The following is an 18,696-nucleotide window of genomic DNA, read 5'->3' on the forward strand; positions in this document are numbered from 1 at the left end:
ACCAGTTATGTTGATCAATGTGGCCAAGGCTGAGATGTTGTTTCAGGGAGTCCTTGTATCTTCTCTTCGAGGCTCCTCTCATGCGGCAGCCGGTGGCAAGTTCACCATAAAGCAAGATCTTAGGGAGGCAGTGGTCCTTCATCCTTGAAAGTGCCCTGCCCCGCACAGCTGTGTTCTCAGCAACATGGCCTCAATACGTGTGACTGCTGCTTGTTCTAGAACAGACGTGTTGGTCACATAGTCCGACCAGTGATGTTATTTCGAATATAAAATTATCATTGGTAACACTACAGTGAAGAGAACTAACCTCCCCCCAAATAATAATAAAAAACAAACAAAAAACACAATGCAAAAAACCCAACAGTGAAGATCCATTTCCTCTCCTAAACAGTAAGGCTCCCTCTCCATTCGTTCAGTTCAGTTTAAGTCATACTCTGACATAACATCTAAGGTTAGAAGTCTTGAGGCTTACAAGGCATTCATTCCAGCGTTTCCAATTCAGGATCATTTTCTGCAGGTGCTCCCTATAATCTTTGCTGAGGTCCAGACTGACCAGCCTACAATAGCAGGGAATGATTCACCAGGCAAATACTCCAAGATTTATTTTTAGTTTTGGCAAAAGCAGGAATAAGCAAGCATATACTTTGCAAGTTTATTTGAAAAATTCACTCTATTTGCTAAATATTTATTTTTTTTTGCCTCAAATCTGCATCCTTAGCATCTGGGATAATATTAAGAAAATTTCACTACAACTGACTCAGCTGTCGTTCACCTCATCTGCTTATTTCCATTTATTTTGTCAATATGTCACTGTTTGCTTTTAAAAATAAACAGCAAGTACTTTCTCAGTCACCCTATTTCCTAAACTTAATTTCTGATGCATAATCAGAAAGGAGATGAGAAAAATACCTATACTAAGAACGCACAGAATCCACTATCCTTGCACAGAAATACACTATGCTTGTAACAGAGCAAGCATTCTCCAATACATAAGAAAGGCTGAACTTTCTCCACTTCAAGGATTAAAAAAAATATTCAGGTGCTCCGTAAAATGCTGGGTTTTTTCTGCCTCAGCTTAATTCATTTACATGTGTATAGATTACTTAAGCTTTATCTGATGCTGAGGCAGAGAAACAAGAGGACCATTTCTGTGCTACAGGCTGGTTAGGGCCACAGGACTTCTCCCTCCTCACCATGGTACACAGGTCAGCACTACCCTGAAGATATTGCTGTGTGGCCTGTGCGCAGAGGGTGGGGAAAGTGAGACGAGGCAGTCACCCTGTTTTCTCATGGATCTAGTTTTTCAGTGGCTGCTATCAAATTCATTGAAGCAAGGATTTGACTGAGCAGGAAGATAGAATTACGTCTCCTTCCCACAGCTCAAGGTCAGGATAAAGATGGAGGAGGGCTGTGAGGCATTTTATGTGCATTTATTGACTTTGTATTCTGACTAAATTTCCAAACTGAAAGTACCATACACATGGATTAAGACATAATATTTAGTCACATATTAACCAGCACTGATATTGAATCTTAGCAGCAGCCATCTGAACAGCACATCTGAACAGCATACCAGACTTCTCAAATAAAACCCAAATTGGAGATTTCTTGTGTCTAGGTAAAGACTTGCAACTAATAAACCTGAGATGTTTCCAAAGAGCAAATAGAGGTTCACTGCAGAACAAGTCAGCTTCGAGGTAAAGAAGAGAGGAGGAAACTGTATTTTCACAAATACAAATACAAATCCTTTCACAGTGTAAGGATTCAAAATGCAGAAAAGCATCCACATGAGATGTATAAAACACTAGTCTGCATTCATTCTCCAGCCTCTGGATAGTTCTGAGGATCTGACTCTCACAGAACTCAGACTAAACCAGACACAGGAGTTAAGAAATGCATCACTGCAGTATCTGCTTACTCATTCTTCCATTTTGGATGTACAAATACAAAAAAGTTTCTTTGGACCCTAGAATACATAAATACAGACCAACTATTTTAGCCTGTAATAAACATGAACATGTTGCCTTCTAAAGGTAGTATGACAACTCTGGCAGAAAAGCCACCCCTTTCTGCCTCCTTTCCCCCCACTCCAGGCTAACTGGAGCTGAAATACAGTTCATCCCTCTCTCCATTCCCAGCTTTTAAACTTTCCTCCTTCTCTCTCACACCCTTTTTCCAAGGCTAGGTTTGCTCCAATTGCTTCTTCTCTAGAGAAGGATTTCAGATGCCCCTTGACTGAAGAGGCCTCAAGAAAAGCATCTTTGAGGAGAAACTTTTCAGAGCTTGTCCCACAATCCCCCAGCTCTTTGCTTGGTCAGCACGTAGTCAGCAACATAAAAAGGCAGTCCAAACCCAGTACCTTGTAGTTTTACTAAATGAAATAAAAAAAAGCATATAGCTAAACATGGGGTGGGAAAAAAGCTTTTATGGAAATAGATTTAATGCTACAGTCCCTTCATCCTTGAGTTCCAGAGTTTGAAGGGGTAGCTGAGTGAAGCACCAGTGATCACCTCTGCAGCTATGTTGTCTGAGTTTATTGCACAGGAGCTTTTGAAGTATTATTACACACATTGAACCACAGGGCACTTGCCCAGCATCTAGTGTACCATTTCAGTGATTGTCAGTGACTGGTTTAATCCATATATTCACTTGGATCTCAGCTCTTGTTTCCTTTCCAGTCTGTTTTTATTTTTAATTGACCTTATATGATTAGTTACAACCAAACAAAATCATAACCTTACTGCTAGGAAATAATTTTCAGTCCCTACTACTGTGTAATATATCACATTCAGAAAATGTCTAAAACTATTTTAACAATATAAACTATATTGTGAATGCATTTAAAATAAATAAATCAGCTGTTGCTACATCACCTACTATCAAGAAATGGGAAATTGCTAAGAACCTTTAGCTACATTTGCTCTGTAAGGCACACCACCAGTACAAATCTGGCTTATATTTACTTTGTCCAAAAATATAGGAGCTGTTAGAGGGAGCTGCTTGAGTTAAAGCACATTATCTTGCTATCAGAAGAAATCCTGGGACACTTAACCTTGGTTCACAAGCCTTGGAGATGGTAAATAGCAAAGAACATTTTCAGTGGTGCCCAAGACTATTCCACATTAGGAGTGCAACCCTGCTTGTGCTCTCCAGGGCTGGTCTCATCTCCCCAAAGGGTGTTTACATTTTATTACACAATTTCTTCATTGGAACTTCATTATGCCAGTTACCACCAATTATGCAAAAATCATGTATCCCCTGGGTAAATAGTGCAAATTCCTACACAACACAGGCCTCCCTCTGTAACAGAACTATGAGAGACCAGCCTGTGAAAAACCTGCTTATCATTACACAGTAAGAAAAGGGAGAAAACCAGCATGGTCCTGCCTTTTGCATATTTAAATGCGATGTGATGTGGGGCATGGGTGAATTCAGGAGCCGGCCCTTCGCAATACCTCTCTTTTGACCCCCACAGGGGAAGGAGGATGGGTTCACGGCGTGCCAGCTAGCACAGGGCAGGAGCACTTACAGCACCGCCGGAGGTCCTTGGCCCTGAAACTAGATAAGAGCACTTTGTTCCCCCCTTCCTTCGATAAGACAGCGTGTGAGATGAAAGCAGCAAAGCACCTCCTCGGCTTGAGAGCCAAAAGGAGCTGGGTCATAGGCCTGAGAAGTCAGGCCTTGTTGGCTCCTGACAAGGGCTGGGGGAAGGTTCAGAGACCCCCAGTGTCGGCCCTGGGATAGCACCTTGAGTCCGCTCACCACAATAGAGGGAGTGGGGTATTTATTTTTTTTTTAAGACAATCACATCGTCCCATCATCTAGGGGTTTGGTCTTGGCGGTGTTCATGTAAGACAGCACACGATTCCCTCATCTGGCGGAGATGCCGGATTCCCCGCAGCATCTCGTCGGGGTTGGGGAGGCCGCGGCCACACGCCCCCGTGTCGCTCATGGGACCATGCCCAGCTGTGGGGCAGTCACTGACTCCGGCTACCTGTCCTGCCAGTCCTCCGGCCACCCGTCCAGTGGCAGCTCCTCGGCAAGGTCCTGCTGGGCTACTCGTCCCCTTGGGCAGCATGGCCTGGGGCACCGCCGCCGTCGAAGACCTCGGGGCCGTCGCCGAGCAGCGAGGTGCGCACCTTCCGCCGCTCCTTGAAGCGGCCCGAGTGGGACACCCGGAGGCTCCGCCGGCTCCCGCCGCCCGTCCCCGCGGCGTCTCCGCTGCCGAAGGGGGTAGGCTGCTCCTCCCGGTCGTCGGGGCTGGGAGGGTCGGCGGAGGTCTCGCTGGCGGCGGGGGGCGGCGGGGCTGCCGCCGCTTCCTTGTGCTTCTTCTTGCTGGTCAGCGATTTCCACCAGGGCGCCGCCGAGCCGCCCTTCACGGCGGCGCGGGGAGCGGCGGTGGCCGCGGCGCTGTCCGCCATCTCGGGCTCCTGCGGGGAGGAAGCAGGCGAGGGCGGGTTGGCAGCCGGGCACTGCCACCCAGCTCGGGCGGCGTCGGGACCCCTCTTCTCCAGCAGCGCTGCCCGCCCGGCACCCCGGGAGCGGCCCCGCGGGGAGCGACTGACGGGACCTGCGGGGACAGCGAGGCGGGCGCGGGGAGAGCGTTCTGCGCCCCGGAGAGTGGCTCCGGAGCGCCGCCCGCCCCCGTGCGCAGCCGGCAGAGCGACGGGAGCCGAGCGGCCAGACCCGCTGCCTGGACTCGCCAACCCCGTCCCCAGAAGTTGACCCAAAGTCCGGTACCTTGGGGCTGCTGCCGCCCCGCGGGACGGGGCCGGGAGCCCGGCACGTCCTGAGGCTCCTGCGATGAGGCACCGCTCGCTCCCTCCCTCCCTCCCTCCTTCCTCCCACCGCCCCGCCGGCTGCCGGCGCAGCAGGTGCGGGAGGTGACACTGACCTGCGGCGCCCGCCCGCCGCTGCGGGAGCGCTCTCCTGCCCCACGGGGAAGCGCAACCGCCTCCACCGCCGCCGCAGCAGGGGAGGAGGGAAGGAGCGAAGCTGTACACAGTGCACTGCGCTGCGGTGCGGCGGCAGGTGCCGGCCGGCCCCGCGGCTCGACCCCGTGGGCGGGGCGGGGCGAGGGGCGGCTCCCGCTCACCTGCCCGGCTCCCTCCGTGCGGGGCGGGGAGCGGCCGCGGAGGAGGAGTCGGGCTCGGCTCCGTGGGGCGGGGAAAGGTCGGTGTACCCTGCCGGAGTGGAGAGACAGGGGAGAAGAGGAAAAGGAGAAGGAGCTGGGCCCCTCAGCGCAGGTGAGGCAGCACCGTGAGCGCGTAATGATATCCAGGGCTGCCGAGCGTGGACGGCCGCGGTGCTGCCAGTGTGAATGGCTGAAACAAAATATCACTACTTTTTGTTTGTGCACGTGATGGATGTGCGTGGGTGGGTAGCCTTGAAGAAAATAGAATTGTGTTTAACTGCCCATCTTTAAAAAATGAACGGAGCTGTAGGTTAGACCGTGCAGTCTGACATTTGTATTTGAACTGGTTTAGGACCGGGACTTTGAATTTCTTTGTGATAATGGACATATGGCCATACAGCTTTACCTGTTTTTATTCATCCAGAAAGGAGAAAAAAGATTTGCTTGTGCCACGCCATGTGTTAAAAGTAGTGATTTGTTCTTTGGAGAACTATGCCATGTAATATGCATTTGATCCACAGTACTCTTCCCATCAGCTACACAATCAGTTACTCGAAGTTGACTATGATGGTGTGGAGGAGTTCATGAAAGCATCATATTTCAGCCTCATCTTCTCCTGCAGATTAACTTCTACTACTTGAAGCTCCCCTGAAAAGCCCATACAGATAAGTATGGAAATTGGTCAATGCAGGTTACTGAGGGAGAGGAGCCTAGGGCATGCACTTTACTCTGTAGATTGGGATCTACAAATCCAAAGGCTTTTGGATAGGAAAGCATGTGTGCACACACTTGAAGTACTTCAAACTGTCTTATCATACTAACTGATATCAGCAGCAAAACCTTTCTCCTATGGAATAAAACAGTAACAAAATATGGCCTTTACATTCCCTCCTAACAAGTAAGCAACTAACATTTTCTGAGATGCATAGCACCAGGGCATCAGGCTTTTTTGGGCCAAGGACAGCAACAGACCATAGGGTCAAGTTTCTCCATGTGAATATGACTTACTGCTTTGCTACTCACTTGTAGAGAAAGAGAACACCAGCATGTCTGCTCATCTTGTGTCCCAGGGAAGTGCCTGGGAAAAAGGGAATTTATGTTGAAATAAAGATATTTTTTATTTGTAAAAGCCCTTTTCACAAAAGGGCTCACAAAATGCCAAACTTACTTCAAATCAGTGTGTTTTTTTCAGTTAAACCCATTTCAAAGAATTATCCAAAGGAAGAGTTTTGCCCTTTTTGACACTGTGCTGAAAGCAGGGTCTACTGAAAAGAGAGAGGCAGGTTGGAAAGCTTTGTAAGAGATGTGTGAGTGGGAGGGTGCTGCCTGTATGTGTATGTGGTGGTACAGGAGGACAGCAAAACCTGCTCTGCTTTTGAAAGCCACAGCATGCTGTTCCACAAGATTGTCACTAAGGTTCATGTTTATATAAAAACAATTCTGAAAGTGAAAATGTATGCGCTCTCCCTTTCTTGCTGCAACAGTACTTGTTGCATTCCTTCAGTGCTAGTGCTCATCCTCATTCAATGGGAAGTTCAGCTGCACAAATAAATCTGTCTCAGAACACAACAGATTCTGAAACTTTACCTAAAAACTCCATAACTATAAGGAAGGTCCAAAACTTTATCAAAACAGACTGTAAACACAGCTCCTCAAATTTTCAGTTCCCAGCCAGCTGCCAGCCCTTCCTTTTATCCCATGAATTAGTCCTCACAACAGAAGCAAGCAGAAGGGTATAGACCTCTGACACCAGTCCTTTCCTTACGTTAGTATATCCAGCAGCAAACTCAGTCTGATTCTTTGAATCCCAAACTCTAAAACTTGTCTTCTCTTTCACCCTTCACAGAATCATGGAATCACACAATATTCTGAGCTGGAAGAGACCACAAGGATCATCAAGTCCAACTGTTAAATGAATGGCCCATGCAGGATCGAACCACAGCCTTGTCATTATTAACACCATGCTTGAATCAACTGAGTACCTGGACATAAAACCAAAGTCCTGTTCCTATGTCAGAACAGAAAAATATAGATAGTTGTGACTTTTGGCACCAGTACCCTTCCTAGCTCTGCAGGCATTGCAAAAAAATCTGTTCATCCAATATCCCTATTCTTAACCAGAAAATCCAAACAGTCAATAGAAAGACAGAGTTGGTTGACACAACATGCTCCAGTTTTTGCAACTTCAGTAACAACTCACTTGTTCAGGCTTTGGATTTCCAAAGTCTGTCCCTAATTCCTACTTCAATTGCAACTCTGAGACTCATGTATATTAAAAAACCCTACCATGAATAACAGTCTCTTATTGACATCCTCCCTATTCCTAATACTGAGGGCTGTGCAGCAAGCAGTAACAGTACCAGTTCCTTGGCATTTGGATTCCTAACTCAGCCCTAAGTGTTACCTTATTATGAATACCTATGGACTCCAGACTCCTAAAGTTCTTGGGCAGCAGCATGTGGTGAATAATATGGAACCCATACATGCCCTATAGTAGAACAGAAAATAAAGTATCTTCAAATGTGGCTGGCAGCAATTCATGTTCTTCAAGATCTACAGTTCCAAAACATATGGCTAACCCTACTCCTCATTCTAGCCTTCATTTTAATGGTAACAAATGGCTCATGCTTTCAAGAAAAGAGAATACTTTGACTCCTCCACTTTGTCAGGCCTTCCAGAGCCCTGCAATGAAGGCAGCTTCCAGTGGCAAGCTTGGTTCGTGCCATCCCTAGGTCCACTGCAAACTGAACCCTGACAGTTTCTCTACTTATAATAAGCTGTTCACTTCTACTGTAGCTTACAAAACACTTTCTCTGACTGACACAAGCTTTCTTCCTAACTGCAGTCCTTACAACATCCTGCAGTAATCTATGTCCTTCAGGCTTTGAACTCCCAGTCCTGGCTCTAGCTGTAGCATCAGCATAATTATATCCAGAATACCATGCCTTCAGAGAAAGATAATGTAAAGTATGGCCCCCATTGATGTCCTGAATCTGCAAGCCCTAGAGCATTCAACAATAATCATAGTTCCCTAAGGTTCAGATTTCTGAGTCTTAACCATTATCTTTAATCAAGGAATTAATCTCTACAGCTAAAGAATATGAAGGGTATTTATGCTCTCTTATCTCCATGAGCCCTAGAGTCTCTCCATTCCCTTTAGATAGCTGTAGGGGACATAGCAATATAATTCTGCTTTGAAGATCCAGTTAGATGACATTCTTGTGTGTTTGTGCATTACCTTCCTACTCAGAGTTTTCCTGGTTTCGGTCCCTGGTATGAGCAGGGGGTCTGTTGGCACTGGAATCTTCTTCCTCCCTTCACTTCAGACTTTGACTCTCTACTAGTCAATAAAGAAATAAGAAGGTGTCCAGACAGGCTCCTGCAGCTTGTGCCTTTGAGCAAGGTTTGGGGAGAGTGCAGCATTGAGGCAAAATATCATAGTCTCTCCAGCTACTGCCGGTTTGAGGAACTTGAACAGCTAGAGAAGTGCCCACTTGTGGACCCTTCCTCCCAGCCCCATCTCTTTTTCTGCCCTCTCCAGCCTCTTCATAGAATCAAAGAATCAGCTGGGTTGGAAAAGACCTCTGAGATCATCAAGTCCAACCCTTGATCCACTACCACCGTGGTTCTTAGACCATGGCACTAAGTGCCACATCCAGTCTCTTTTTAAAAATCTTCAGGGACAGAGAATCCACCACTTCCCTGGGCAGCCCATTCCAATGCCTGATTACCCTCTCTGTAAAGAATTTCTTCCTAATATCTAACCTAAGCCTCCCCTGGCAGAGCTTAAGACCATGCCCTCTTGTCTTACTGATAGCTGTCTGGGAGAAGAGACCAACCCCCACCTGGCTACAACCTCCTTTCAGGTAGTTGTAGAGAGTGATAAGGTCTCCCCTGAGCCTCCTCTTCTCCAGGCTGAACAACTCCAGCTCCCTCAGCCTCTCCTCATAGGACTTGTGCTCAAGTCCCTTCACCAGCTTCATTGCTCTTCTCTGGACCTGCTCCAGCACCTCAATATCCTTCCTGAACTGAGGGGCCCAGAACTGGACACAGTACTCCAGGTGTGGCCTCACCAGCGCTGAGTCCAGGGGAAGAATCACTTCCCTGGTCCTGTTGGCCACGCTGTTCCTGATCCAGGCCAGGATGCCATTGGCCTTCTTGGCCACCTGGGCATACTCTGGCTCATGTTCAGCTTCCTGGCAATCCAAACTCCCAGGTCCCTTTCTGCCTGGCTGCTCTCCAGCCACTCTGTCCCCAGCCTGTAGCACTGCAGGGGGTTGTTGTGGCCAAAGTGCAGGACCTGGCACTTGGCCTTGTTGAACCTCATCCCGTTGGAATCAGCCCAACTGTCCAGCCTGTCCAGGTCCCTCTGCAGAGCCCTCCTGCCTTCCAGCAGGTCGACACTCCCTCCCAACTTAGTGTCATCTGCAAATTTGTTAATGGTACACTCAATCCCCTCATCTAAATCATCGATAAAGATATTAAACAGAACTGGGCCCAACACTGCTCAGGCTCTGATCAGTATTCTGTGTGAGGGAGCATGATACTGGCAGCAGCTGAAGAGGTTGTCACTGTCTACATCTCCATGTGAGAAGAAGGGGGAGAGAGCAGCAGCCTAGTTGGGTTAGGAAAATGCTCTCCCTCCAAACATGTGAGTGCAGGCCGACCTTGTGCAAACACAGTTAATCATTTCACAGTGTATCATTTGCACAGATGTGTCCTGTGCAGTGTTTGAGCTTATCATAAATGACACAGTTGCTCCACATGCTCTGCAAACCACTCTCAGTACCTATGTTCACTTTTGCCTCTTCACAATGGGATTTAAGCCTCCCCATCCCTGGAAATGTTCAAGGTCAGGCTGGACAGGGCTCTGAGCAACCTGACTTAGTTGAAGATGTCCCTCATCATTGCAGGGAGGTTGGAATAGATAATCTTCCAACCCAAACTACTCTGTGATTCTGTGGTTTAGCCCAGCTATTATTACCCGAGGCATTCCTGGCACCTCTCCAAGATCTCACCAAGACCAGAGTTTAGCCTAATATCACACCCACCATCACTCCTCCCTCCTGTGTGCTGAATTTGACAGTAATGCACAGCTTAGGCCTTTCAAAAACCTTGTTTCAAAAGAGATCCCCAACCTGATATCTTCCTTCCCCGAGTCTTAGGCCAAGTGCCCCTGCAGTACTGGCTCCATCAATTAAGCTCAAATGTTGTGTGAGCTTTGAGAATGCTAAGTGTGGAGGAAAGTGTAGTCTTACCTCTTCTTTAGAAATAAAATGGATATGGTACCAGTTCACCCTGCTTTGTGCTCTGTTTGACCCATTCTGTAGCTTAAACTGACACAGAGAGGAGAGCTGAGCACAAAGCTCTGTCTCCTCTGTAACTTCATTTTTTTTAAAAAAAAGTTTTCTATATACACTTTGTTTCTCTTTTTTTTCCTGCAAGTTCTTCTCCTTCCTCAGTAACTGTTCCACAGCACTTTGGAAAGCTATCACCTTACAATCCATTAACATGACTTGATTTAACATTTTACTGATTGTGGGTGGTTTATGGAAGGCAAGTTGTCTCACCCCAGCAGCTGTGAGGGGGTACAGAGTGGCACCCATTACACCAGAAGATGGGGCTAGCTGAATGGCATATGGGAATGGGGAGTGGATGGCTGCAGGAGGGGACTGCTGCTTCATCGAAGGCCTTCTCCAACAGCTGGAGCGGAACAAGGTTTCTGCTGAACACCTGGCTGCAGGCAGACACTGGTATCTCACCTGCTTCCAGAGGTGCAGAACTGTGTTCCACTCAAGATGAAATGACCCAGCAGGGAAGTTACATCAGCTCAAACACAGCCTCATGAAGCATCTTCCAAATGAGTCCTACTACTCTCTAGTAGTGCCTCATGTGAGATAAGCCATCGTGCTTTTGTTTAATCCTTTGAAGCGAAGGGAAGGATTTGGTGTAATCTGCTCAAGCCCATTTTTTTTTTCTGTGTATTAGGTATTGGTTTCCATTAAAGGTAAATACGAATTTTTCTACTGCCTTAGCAGTCAGTTTTGCAGAGGAAAGTCTGCTGTGTTTTTACTTCCTCGAATGGTGAATCTGGAACGGCAATGATCCGATCTCAGCGGTGCAGCTCAGCCCCAGGTGCAGCGGTGATGGGCACCGAAAGTCTGACATAAGAGATGAAGCAGGCACAGCACCAGGTGGCACTAATGAGGTGTGGAGGGGACAGAGTCCTTTTACCTCCATGCTCACTATGCCCCTGAGGACGCTGGATGTCAGGTGATCAGTTAGCCAAGTGAAACACGGACAATTCACTAGATATTTGCGTTTTAAGATGCAGAATCATACCCATTCCTCTGTCCAACAGATCAGAAACTCCTGCTCTCCAGGCACTAAGCATGGGTCTTTCTAAGCACACTGCCTTGTACTGTCATCAAATCCTTAGGATGGGACATGTGTTGAAGACTCCAGACAGTGAGACATGCTAAAGCTACCAGTGTGCTGCCTTAAAAAAATAACTCATTACTGATCATAAAAAAAAAAAAGAAAATCGTTGTTAGTCAAATGTCTGTGTTCAAGAGAGTGGAGAAGTGTTTTGATGGTATTGATTCTTGGACACTGATCGGATTGATATTGTGATTCGTTGCTTCCTTGAAGTTTTGCACAGCGGTGGTTCAGGGTGTTCTCCGAAAATAAATATTTGCATGGGCTTGGCTGTGGTATGGGCATCCAAGTGCCAATCTGAAACTGCTGACACTCAGTAAAACTGTTCTAAATTTTTGAGTAGGAAAGTTTCCAGCAATGTCAGGATGATAATTAGCGATTGATTTTCACTTGGCAGCTTGCCATGTAGTCAGTGACAGACACCAGAGCTCTTTTAACACATTTAATGGGATTTTTCCTTCCATTTACACTATCATAAATTACAAAGCATATTTCACTTCACAAAATAAAACCATTTCCAGATCATTTTTATGACAGTATTAAGTAATACATAAGCTACAACAAATAGTCCTGTACAAGACAGGAGGATCTATGGAAGTATTTGGAACTCGGACTATTTAGCATTTGTTCTGCAACTTGGATTAATCTATCTAGCCCTTAATTATTTCTCTAGAAGACAACAAATTTACAGTCATACCCTCTACCTCTCTTCATTATCACAGTTACAGATAGTTTTCAGTTTGAATAGAAATGTGCTCCCTGAAATAATTCAGGAAACTGCATCACTGAGTTACCAAGCATATGATATAAATGATCAAGATGAAGGAGTATTAGAATATTTTTTGTATTGAAAACTGAGTTTGGTAGTAAAGTATGTTGATTTTCTATGCTTGCAGAAACATCTCATGCTGAGAAACAGTTTTAACATTAGGAATAAGTTGCAGTTAGACTATGAACTCTGTAGGTCAATGTTTGTGAGGGGAGAAAAATATTAAAATTTGGTAATAATTAAATTTACCAGCTCCCACATGTCCTACACATTCTTTCTTTTTTCTTTTTTTTTTTTTTTAAACAAACCATCAGGAAACACATTCAAGATAAATACCTACATTTTTAGCAGATTTACTGTACATTTATAAATACAGAAACATGACAAAACATAACTCAATTTTTACAGAAAAACCAAATCCTTCATCATTCACCCAAAAAAGTGCTGACTTTTCAACAAGGCCAGAAAATATCCAGTGTCCCAGCATCACTTAACTTCTGTGATCTAAGAAAAATCTGGCATGTGAAACTGATACTACCACCAGGACTTTTGAAAAATTCTCAAGACCATATCTTACATGGGAGAAAAAAAAAAACAAAAAAAAGAAAATACTATGGTTTTGGAAATGGCAAATGGCTAAAAGTGTACAATCTTAGGATGCTAGTGCCTAAATGCAAAGAAACCTAAGGAAAGCTGCAATACGCACAAGAAAATTATTCTCCTTTAAAACACTTGCAATGAAAGAGGTATGTCGGGATAATACTGCATTAGTGGCAATTGTTTTCAATATATCATAGCAAAAATGCAGGAAAGAATTACATGGAAAATAATCAATGCACCGCATTGATTTATAGTTTGCTAAAATAAAATGCCATTCTTTCAGCCAGGTAAAGTAAAAATATCTTTATAATATAGGTTCTGTTTCACAATTGACATATATAATTATGTCTCATGAAGAAGGAAATGTATAGGCGTATACAAGTAACACTGATTAAGTACCTTTTTGCTTCTCTAGCCATATTAAAATACGTTTTGTGTTTCTTAATAAGTTAACAATAAAATTGTTTGAAACTTCTCAAAACAAATATACATCTGAGGCAAGGCAAAAGATACAAGGTAAGAGGATTTTTTTCTGACCTTCTTTTTCTCTTCTACAAAGAGGCATATGTCTATGAGACATATGCTTTCCCTAAACATTTTGGCATCCATCTGCAACTTTGCAGAAATCGAAGTGCAGTCAAGGAACTCTTCCTTTCTGTTTAAAAAAAAAATTAAAGAATATTGTTTTTCCTTCAAACTAATTATTTAAAAATCAATGGCTTTGAAGATACGCCTCTCTGTCTAAAAGAGAACATCTTCATTTTCTATTAAAACCTGCACAATTAACTTCTGGTACCGCATGTCATTCAGTGTAGCAAGGGTACTGTCCTCTGGAGGTCTCATTAAAGTAGGTCCAAACACTATTCCCAGGTTTTCAGCATTCATAAAATTCTCCTTTTCATGCAAGGTAACCCTAAAATAGAAAAAAAAAAAAAAAGCAATTGGTTGCTTTATCTGTTGTCTTGCTTCACATCAAACATTGGTAGATAATGACATTTTTCAGTAACAATTTTTACATAGTAACTGCTTCCACAACAAATACAATGCAGCTATGATGGGGCTGTGATTTCTAGTGCCTTTAAACAACTCTCATGTGATCCTTAAGTGATTTTTCCACATGACTATCTGTTAGGGTATAAGAATTAGTGGCAATTGCTTTTTTAAAAGCATAATCATGATTTAAATGATGATGTATGGAACAGTTCTCTATGCTACAGTAACTACAGTTCTCCGGCACATTGTGCTTGGTGTGCATCACTCTGGCAGTGGGGGTGTGCTCCACAAATGCAAATCTGGATTTTCTTTAGACTGCCGATGTTTCCAGACATGCTTCCAGTCTGCAGGAACCCACCCTTTCACACATAGCTGACTTGCTGGCTGCCTCAGGCCAACCAACAGCTCAGTGATTCCAATTAGTTGTTATACTTCAGGAGCAGGCTGAATCCTGGAGCAGCCTGGAGAAGTGGCTTGCTAAAATCAGGTTGCTATAAATGCCATCTGTTCTTGACAGAGAACAGAGGCACTTCTAGGAAGGAGCCCAGGCTCTTTTGTTTACTGACATAGGTCATATAATGTAAATAGAAGAAGAGAGAGACTCTTTGTGGCTGGAGCAAACACCACCAAGGACTGGCCAAGCTGTGTAGAAGTCAGCCCTGACTGGAAAATCAGTCAAACCTGCCGGAAAATGCAAGGTGTGCTCAAGGTTTCCCTCCAGGTAATAGAGCTGGATCACACAAGTGTCATCCTGTCTGAGTGGCATATTGAGTTCAGTCCTGAGAGTGCTCATGCACTGCAGTGTAGGACAGCCACAGTCCCTTGATGGGTCACGGTCCCTCATGGACCAGACATTTGCTGTGACAAGTACAGCATGGATGAAGTTTCACATCTCCTTCATACAAATCCTCTGCTGGAGTGGAGCACATCTGGTTTTGGAGACAGGTCTCCTGGCAACAGCTGAGACCTTCCCTAGCATGGCAATTCCCAGCTGGGCATTGTGAGTGGATTCATTCATGCCATCAAGGGAGTACAAAGTGGCTGAAACCAGGAGTTTGGTCTTCCCTTGTTTGTAAGGTACTTATATGACTCAGTTTTGCTTCTGTTATTGTCTCTCTGCCAAGAATGGCTCTGTCACAGAAAAATGCTGTTCCTCTTTGCTTTCAGGACAGAAGTCCATTAGTGCCCCTACTCACAGATACATCATTATCTAGCACAGATATACTAGCTGTGCTTTGCAAGGAGCAAAGACACACCCAGGCTGTGTAGCCCAAACCACCTCTGTGCAAGTGTATGTTTAGCACTGTGCATGTATGCTGCCAGCCAGGGGTGAAAAAACACAAAGAAGATTCACAGCTTCATTGCAACATCAGCACGAAGGAGTTGTATGTATTTCACCACAGGGGGGACTGCTCATGCTATTGCATTTCCTCTAATTTTGAGCAAAAAGTTATCAGAAAGGTAACTGAAGAAAACAATGAATTGACCGACAAACTCATTTTTTGTTGCTGACATTGGCCTCCGCTGGATTTTCCTGTGCTTTTAAGAACAACTCAGTGTAGTTTTTTTTCTGTTGAGAAGCAGTGGTGGTGTAGAGGCCGTGATCCTGCAGTCTTTACATAGACTCTCTTATACTGGTGCATGTTTTGTCCATGGAGGAAGAGTCCTAGAGAGTTGAAGTTGGAACTCTGTGTTTAATCTACAGAACAGCATAGTTTGAGCTTAAAGGATTCTTTCCTCTTTCACACTCAGATCTCTCCAATAGATTCTCCATAGGAACTGACATGGTTGATTTCCATGCAGATGCCAAAAGCTATGATATGGGAAAGAAGATGAAATTCATTGCATGATTTGCAGGTATTCGAGAGAGAAAGCTTAATCAGCTCTTTGGACTATTTTTGTCTCATCAGTAGTTCAGCTCAACAGCTGAACCAAAGCCTGGACTGCCATTTGGGAGAAGAAAGAAGGCAAGTCAATACATGTGTATTAAAAATTTCCTGCTGGGATGTGAAAGTACTGATTCTGTGTGCAGCTCACTTGCCCACAGCCAATATGGTTCATCATGATTTGTCCATGCCTATGTGCTGACAAGGGTGGATACTTAAATGTCTCATTTCTGCAGAGTCCAAAGAAGTTCTCACATGCCCAGGTAATGTCTCATCAAAGGGAAAAATTACTCACTTGTAATGACCTGAGCTGATTCAAAATGAAGAAAAGTCTCTGCATAATGAGAACCTGACTGAGCATGAAATACATTTCACACAAGTTCTCTGATGCAATTTTACATGAGTTGAGGTATTTTTCTTTTTTAGTTGGCATTAATAGTACAGAATAGTGAAGATCAAACCCAGAAAATACTCCACGTTTGTAATTGTGTTGCAAGAAGTCGGAGAACTAAGAAGAGATCAAGGTTTTGCTGTATAAAAAGGTTGGTAGCTTTATTCCTCCCTTATCCCCTTTTCTGTTGTTTCCAAGTAGCAAACTTTAATCAAAGACAAGGAATATCTTGTGCAATATATCCATAAATGAAGACCTGCTTTGAGATGACTGTGCCAGTCTGTACTCAGCTTCGGTTTTTAAATATGTAGAAAGAAGACTTCCTGAGGCATGTAAATACCCAAAGCAGCAAAGTGGAGTTAGCATGCTTTTGAAATACAGTTTTGCCTGAAATCAGTGGAAGTGAGGCACCCTCTTTGCAGCACTCCTTAGTCCTCCTAGATACCTAGCTGAAAACTTGGAAAACTTGGCAGTACACTCCCAAGTAACTTTCAAAAACGAAATTTAGGCACTTTAGAAAATTTTGTATGCCTCGTGAGGCTTTATGTTTGCCTTATGAAGCCCCTTATGAGTGTCTTATGTATGCCTAGAGAAGCTTTGAAAAGGAAATGAGGCAATGTGTTTAAAACCAAAAGAGATATAACTGGGGCCTGTATTGCTTTTACTAGTCATATAAAAATAGGCCCTGCTTGATTCTTGGCTTACTCTGATGTGAGCAAACAACTCGTAAGAGACAGTTCTTTCCTTATAGGGTTATTGTTCAAGAAGACAAATCAGGAGGTAAGGGGGGGCAGAAGCAAAGCATGTTCAAGTGCCTTACAGCAGCAGCACATCTAGCATATCTCTCAAGTACCTACCATTCAGTATTTTTCAGATATTATCTGCTTCAGAGAACTGTGACAATTTTCAATTAACTCTTCAAAGGTTTGCAATAATATGCCAGCAAAAGGACCTATGCTATATATGTGCATAGCTTATATGCACTTATACAAACAGCTTGTCTGATTATCTGTAATGTTACTGGTTTAGTGGCAGTGTCCTAATGGGAGCTTTATTGGTATTTTCTGTAATATTTGTCTTTCAAAGCAGAAAATTGTTAAGTTCTTCAAGAATTATCCTGCATGTCAATTAACTCACTTCTTGAGATGAATCATTAGGTATCTAAGTGTCTCGTAGTGAGCAGCAGGGAGTAACATCAACACTTCATGTATTGCTTCTAGTCGTTCATCAGGATTGGAGATTTCTGTAAAAGCACCAAACAGGATTAATGTTAATAGGGCCTTCCATGTGTAAACAGCAATAAATCAGGAAGATAACTTATTATTATGGAATCATTTACAAGCCCTTGGCTGTGCTTGGAGGGATAAATATTAAACTCATAAACGTGGAGCTTATCAGCAAGTTCTACATCCTCAAAAAAAAAATGGCTTTACAAAGAAATCAGCAAAAAAGACCACCCAGGAGTTATCTCCATGGTCTGTAGCTCTATCTACAGGTCTGTTTAGGTACAGTACCCGAGCTTTGTTAAGTGCTTCATAATATTACTCTGCCCAGAACTCTCTCACTAAAATCTTACATAAGACTACTTCCATTACTCTTCAAAACCAGATGGGACTGTGGATATATGCCCTTAGAACCTATGCTTGAATATGTAAGTTTAGCTAGAGGTTCAAGTGACATGGAATTACTTCAAGATTTCTGAACATATTTAAGTATGTAGGTATCAGTGATACCTACATATACTGAGTATCAGCACTCATTTAAAACTGTTTGACAATCTCTCTAAAAATCTGAGCAGGATTTACACATATTTTACAAGAGAAGTATAGATTCCCAAGCTGTGAACTAAATCAGTCATATTTGCTACATGGCTCTTCATTCAAATGGCATCAGGAGCCCAAAATATTAGAAGATTAAGAATCTCTATGGCCTGCTCTTAAGAGATTGGTGCATGGATTGGAACTGCTTCCCCTGGCCACACTCTTTACAAGCAAGAATAATTTCTCTGCCCAGCAGGAATTAGGAAGAGGAGAATGCAAGAGAGGAGGTATCTGTGGTTGCATGGGGAGTGAAAGCTGGAGTAAGCCAGAGGGAAAGGGAAGGCAGCACAATCACACAGACAGATTACTCTTCCTGCTGCTTATCGATATACATTGTGGATGGGAAATGTAATTAAAGATTGGTACAAACTACTATGCAATACTTACTTGCTGCCTCTATGAACTTGGAATAGGTGTCATAGGTGATAACGGGAATTGGTAAGTCTCTGAAGTATAGCTTCAGTGCTCCGGCAATGATGTTTATGTCTGGATAAATACTGGCAGAAATATCAGCCTTGTCACCGTCTAGAAAAGGAGGAAGAAATCTTTTTGAAACCACACTAATTTTGAAGCAAGGCTAGACTTCTAATTCAGATTTATTGTATGCAACCTGACAGGAAAAAACAACCTGAAAGCATTTGGAAGGCTTAAATGAGAATATATTG

General features: G+C 44.0%; 2 protein-coding genes across 2 annotated transcripts in view; both read right to left on the minus strand.

Moving 5' to 3' along the window:
* Positions 1-689: 689 nt before the first annotated feature.
* PRR15 (proline rich 15) lies at positions 690-4,430 on the minus strand. The gene has a single exon (XM_032694233.1). The coding sequence runs from the start codon at positions 4,419-4,421 to the stop codon at positions 4,056-4,058; it is 366 nt and encodes a 121-aa protein (XP_032550124.1). The 5' UTR covers positions 4,422-4,430; the 3' UTR covers positions 690-4,055.
* A 7,570-nt stretch (positions 4,431-12,000) lies between these two features.
* The window catches only part of CHN2 (chimerin 2), a 162,274-nt gene continuing 155,578 nt past the window's right edge, over positions 12,001-18,696 (minus strand). The window contains exons 11-13 of the mRNA XM_032695241.1: positions 18,419-18,556; positions 17,349-17,454; positions 12,001-13,854 (exon numbers count right to left, since the gene is read on the minus strand). Coding sequence (XP_032551132.1) covers positions 13,683-13,854; positions 17,349-17,454; positions 18,419-18,556 — 416 coding nt within the window. The 3' untranslated portion in view covers positions 12,001-13,682. The remainder of the gene's footprint in view (positions 13,855-17,348; positions 17,455-18,418; positions 18,557-18,696) is intronic.

This window comes from Chiroxiphia lanceolata, chromosome 1, assembly GCF_009829145.1.
Source record: "Chiroxiphia lanceolata isolate bChiLan1 chromosome 1, bChiLan1.pri, whole genome shotgun sequence".
Taxonomy (NCBI): Eukaryota; Metazoa; Chordata; class Aves; order Passeriformes; family Pipridae; genus Chiroxiphia; species Chiroxiphia lanceolata.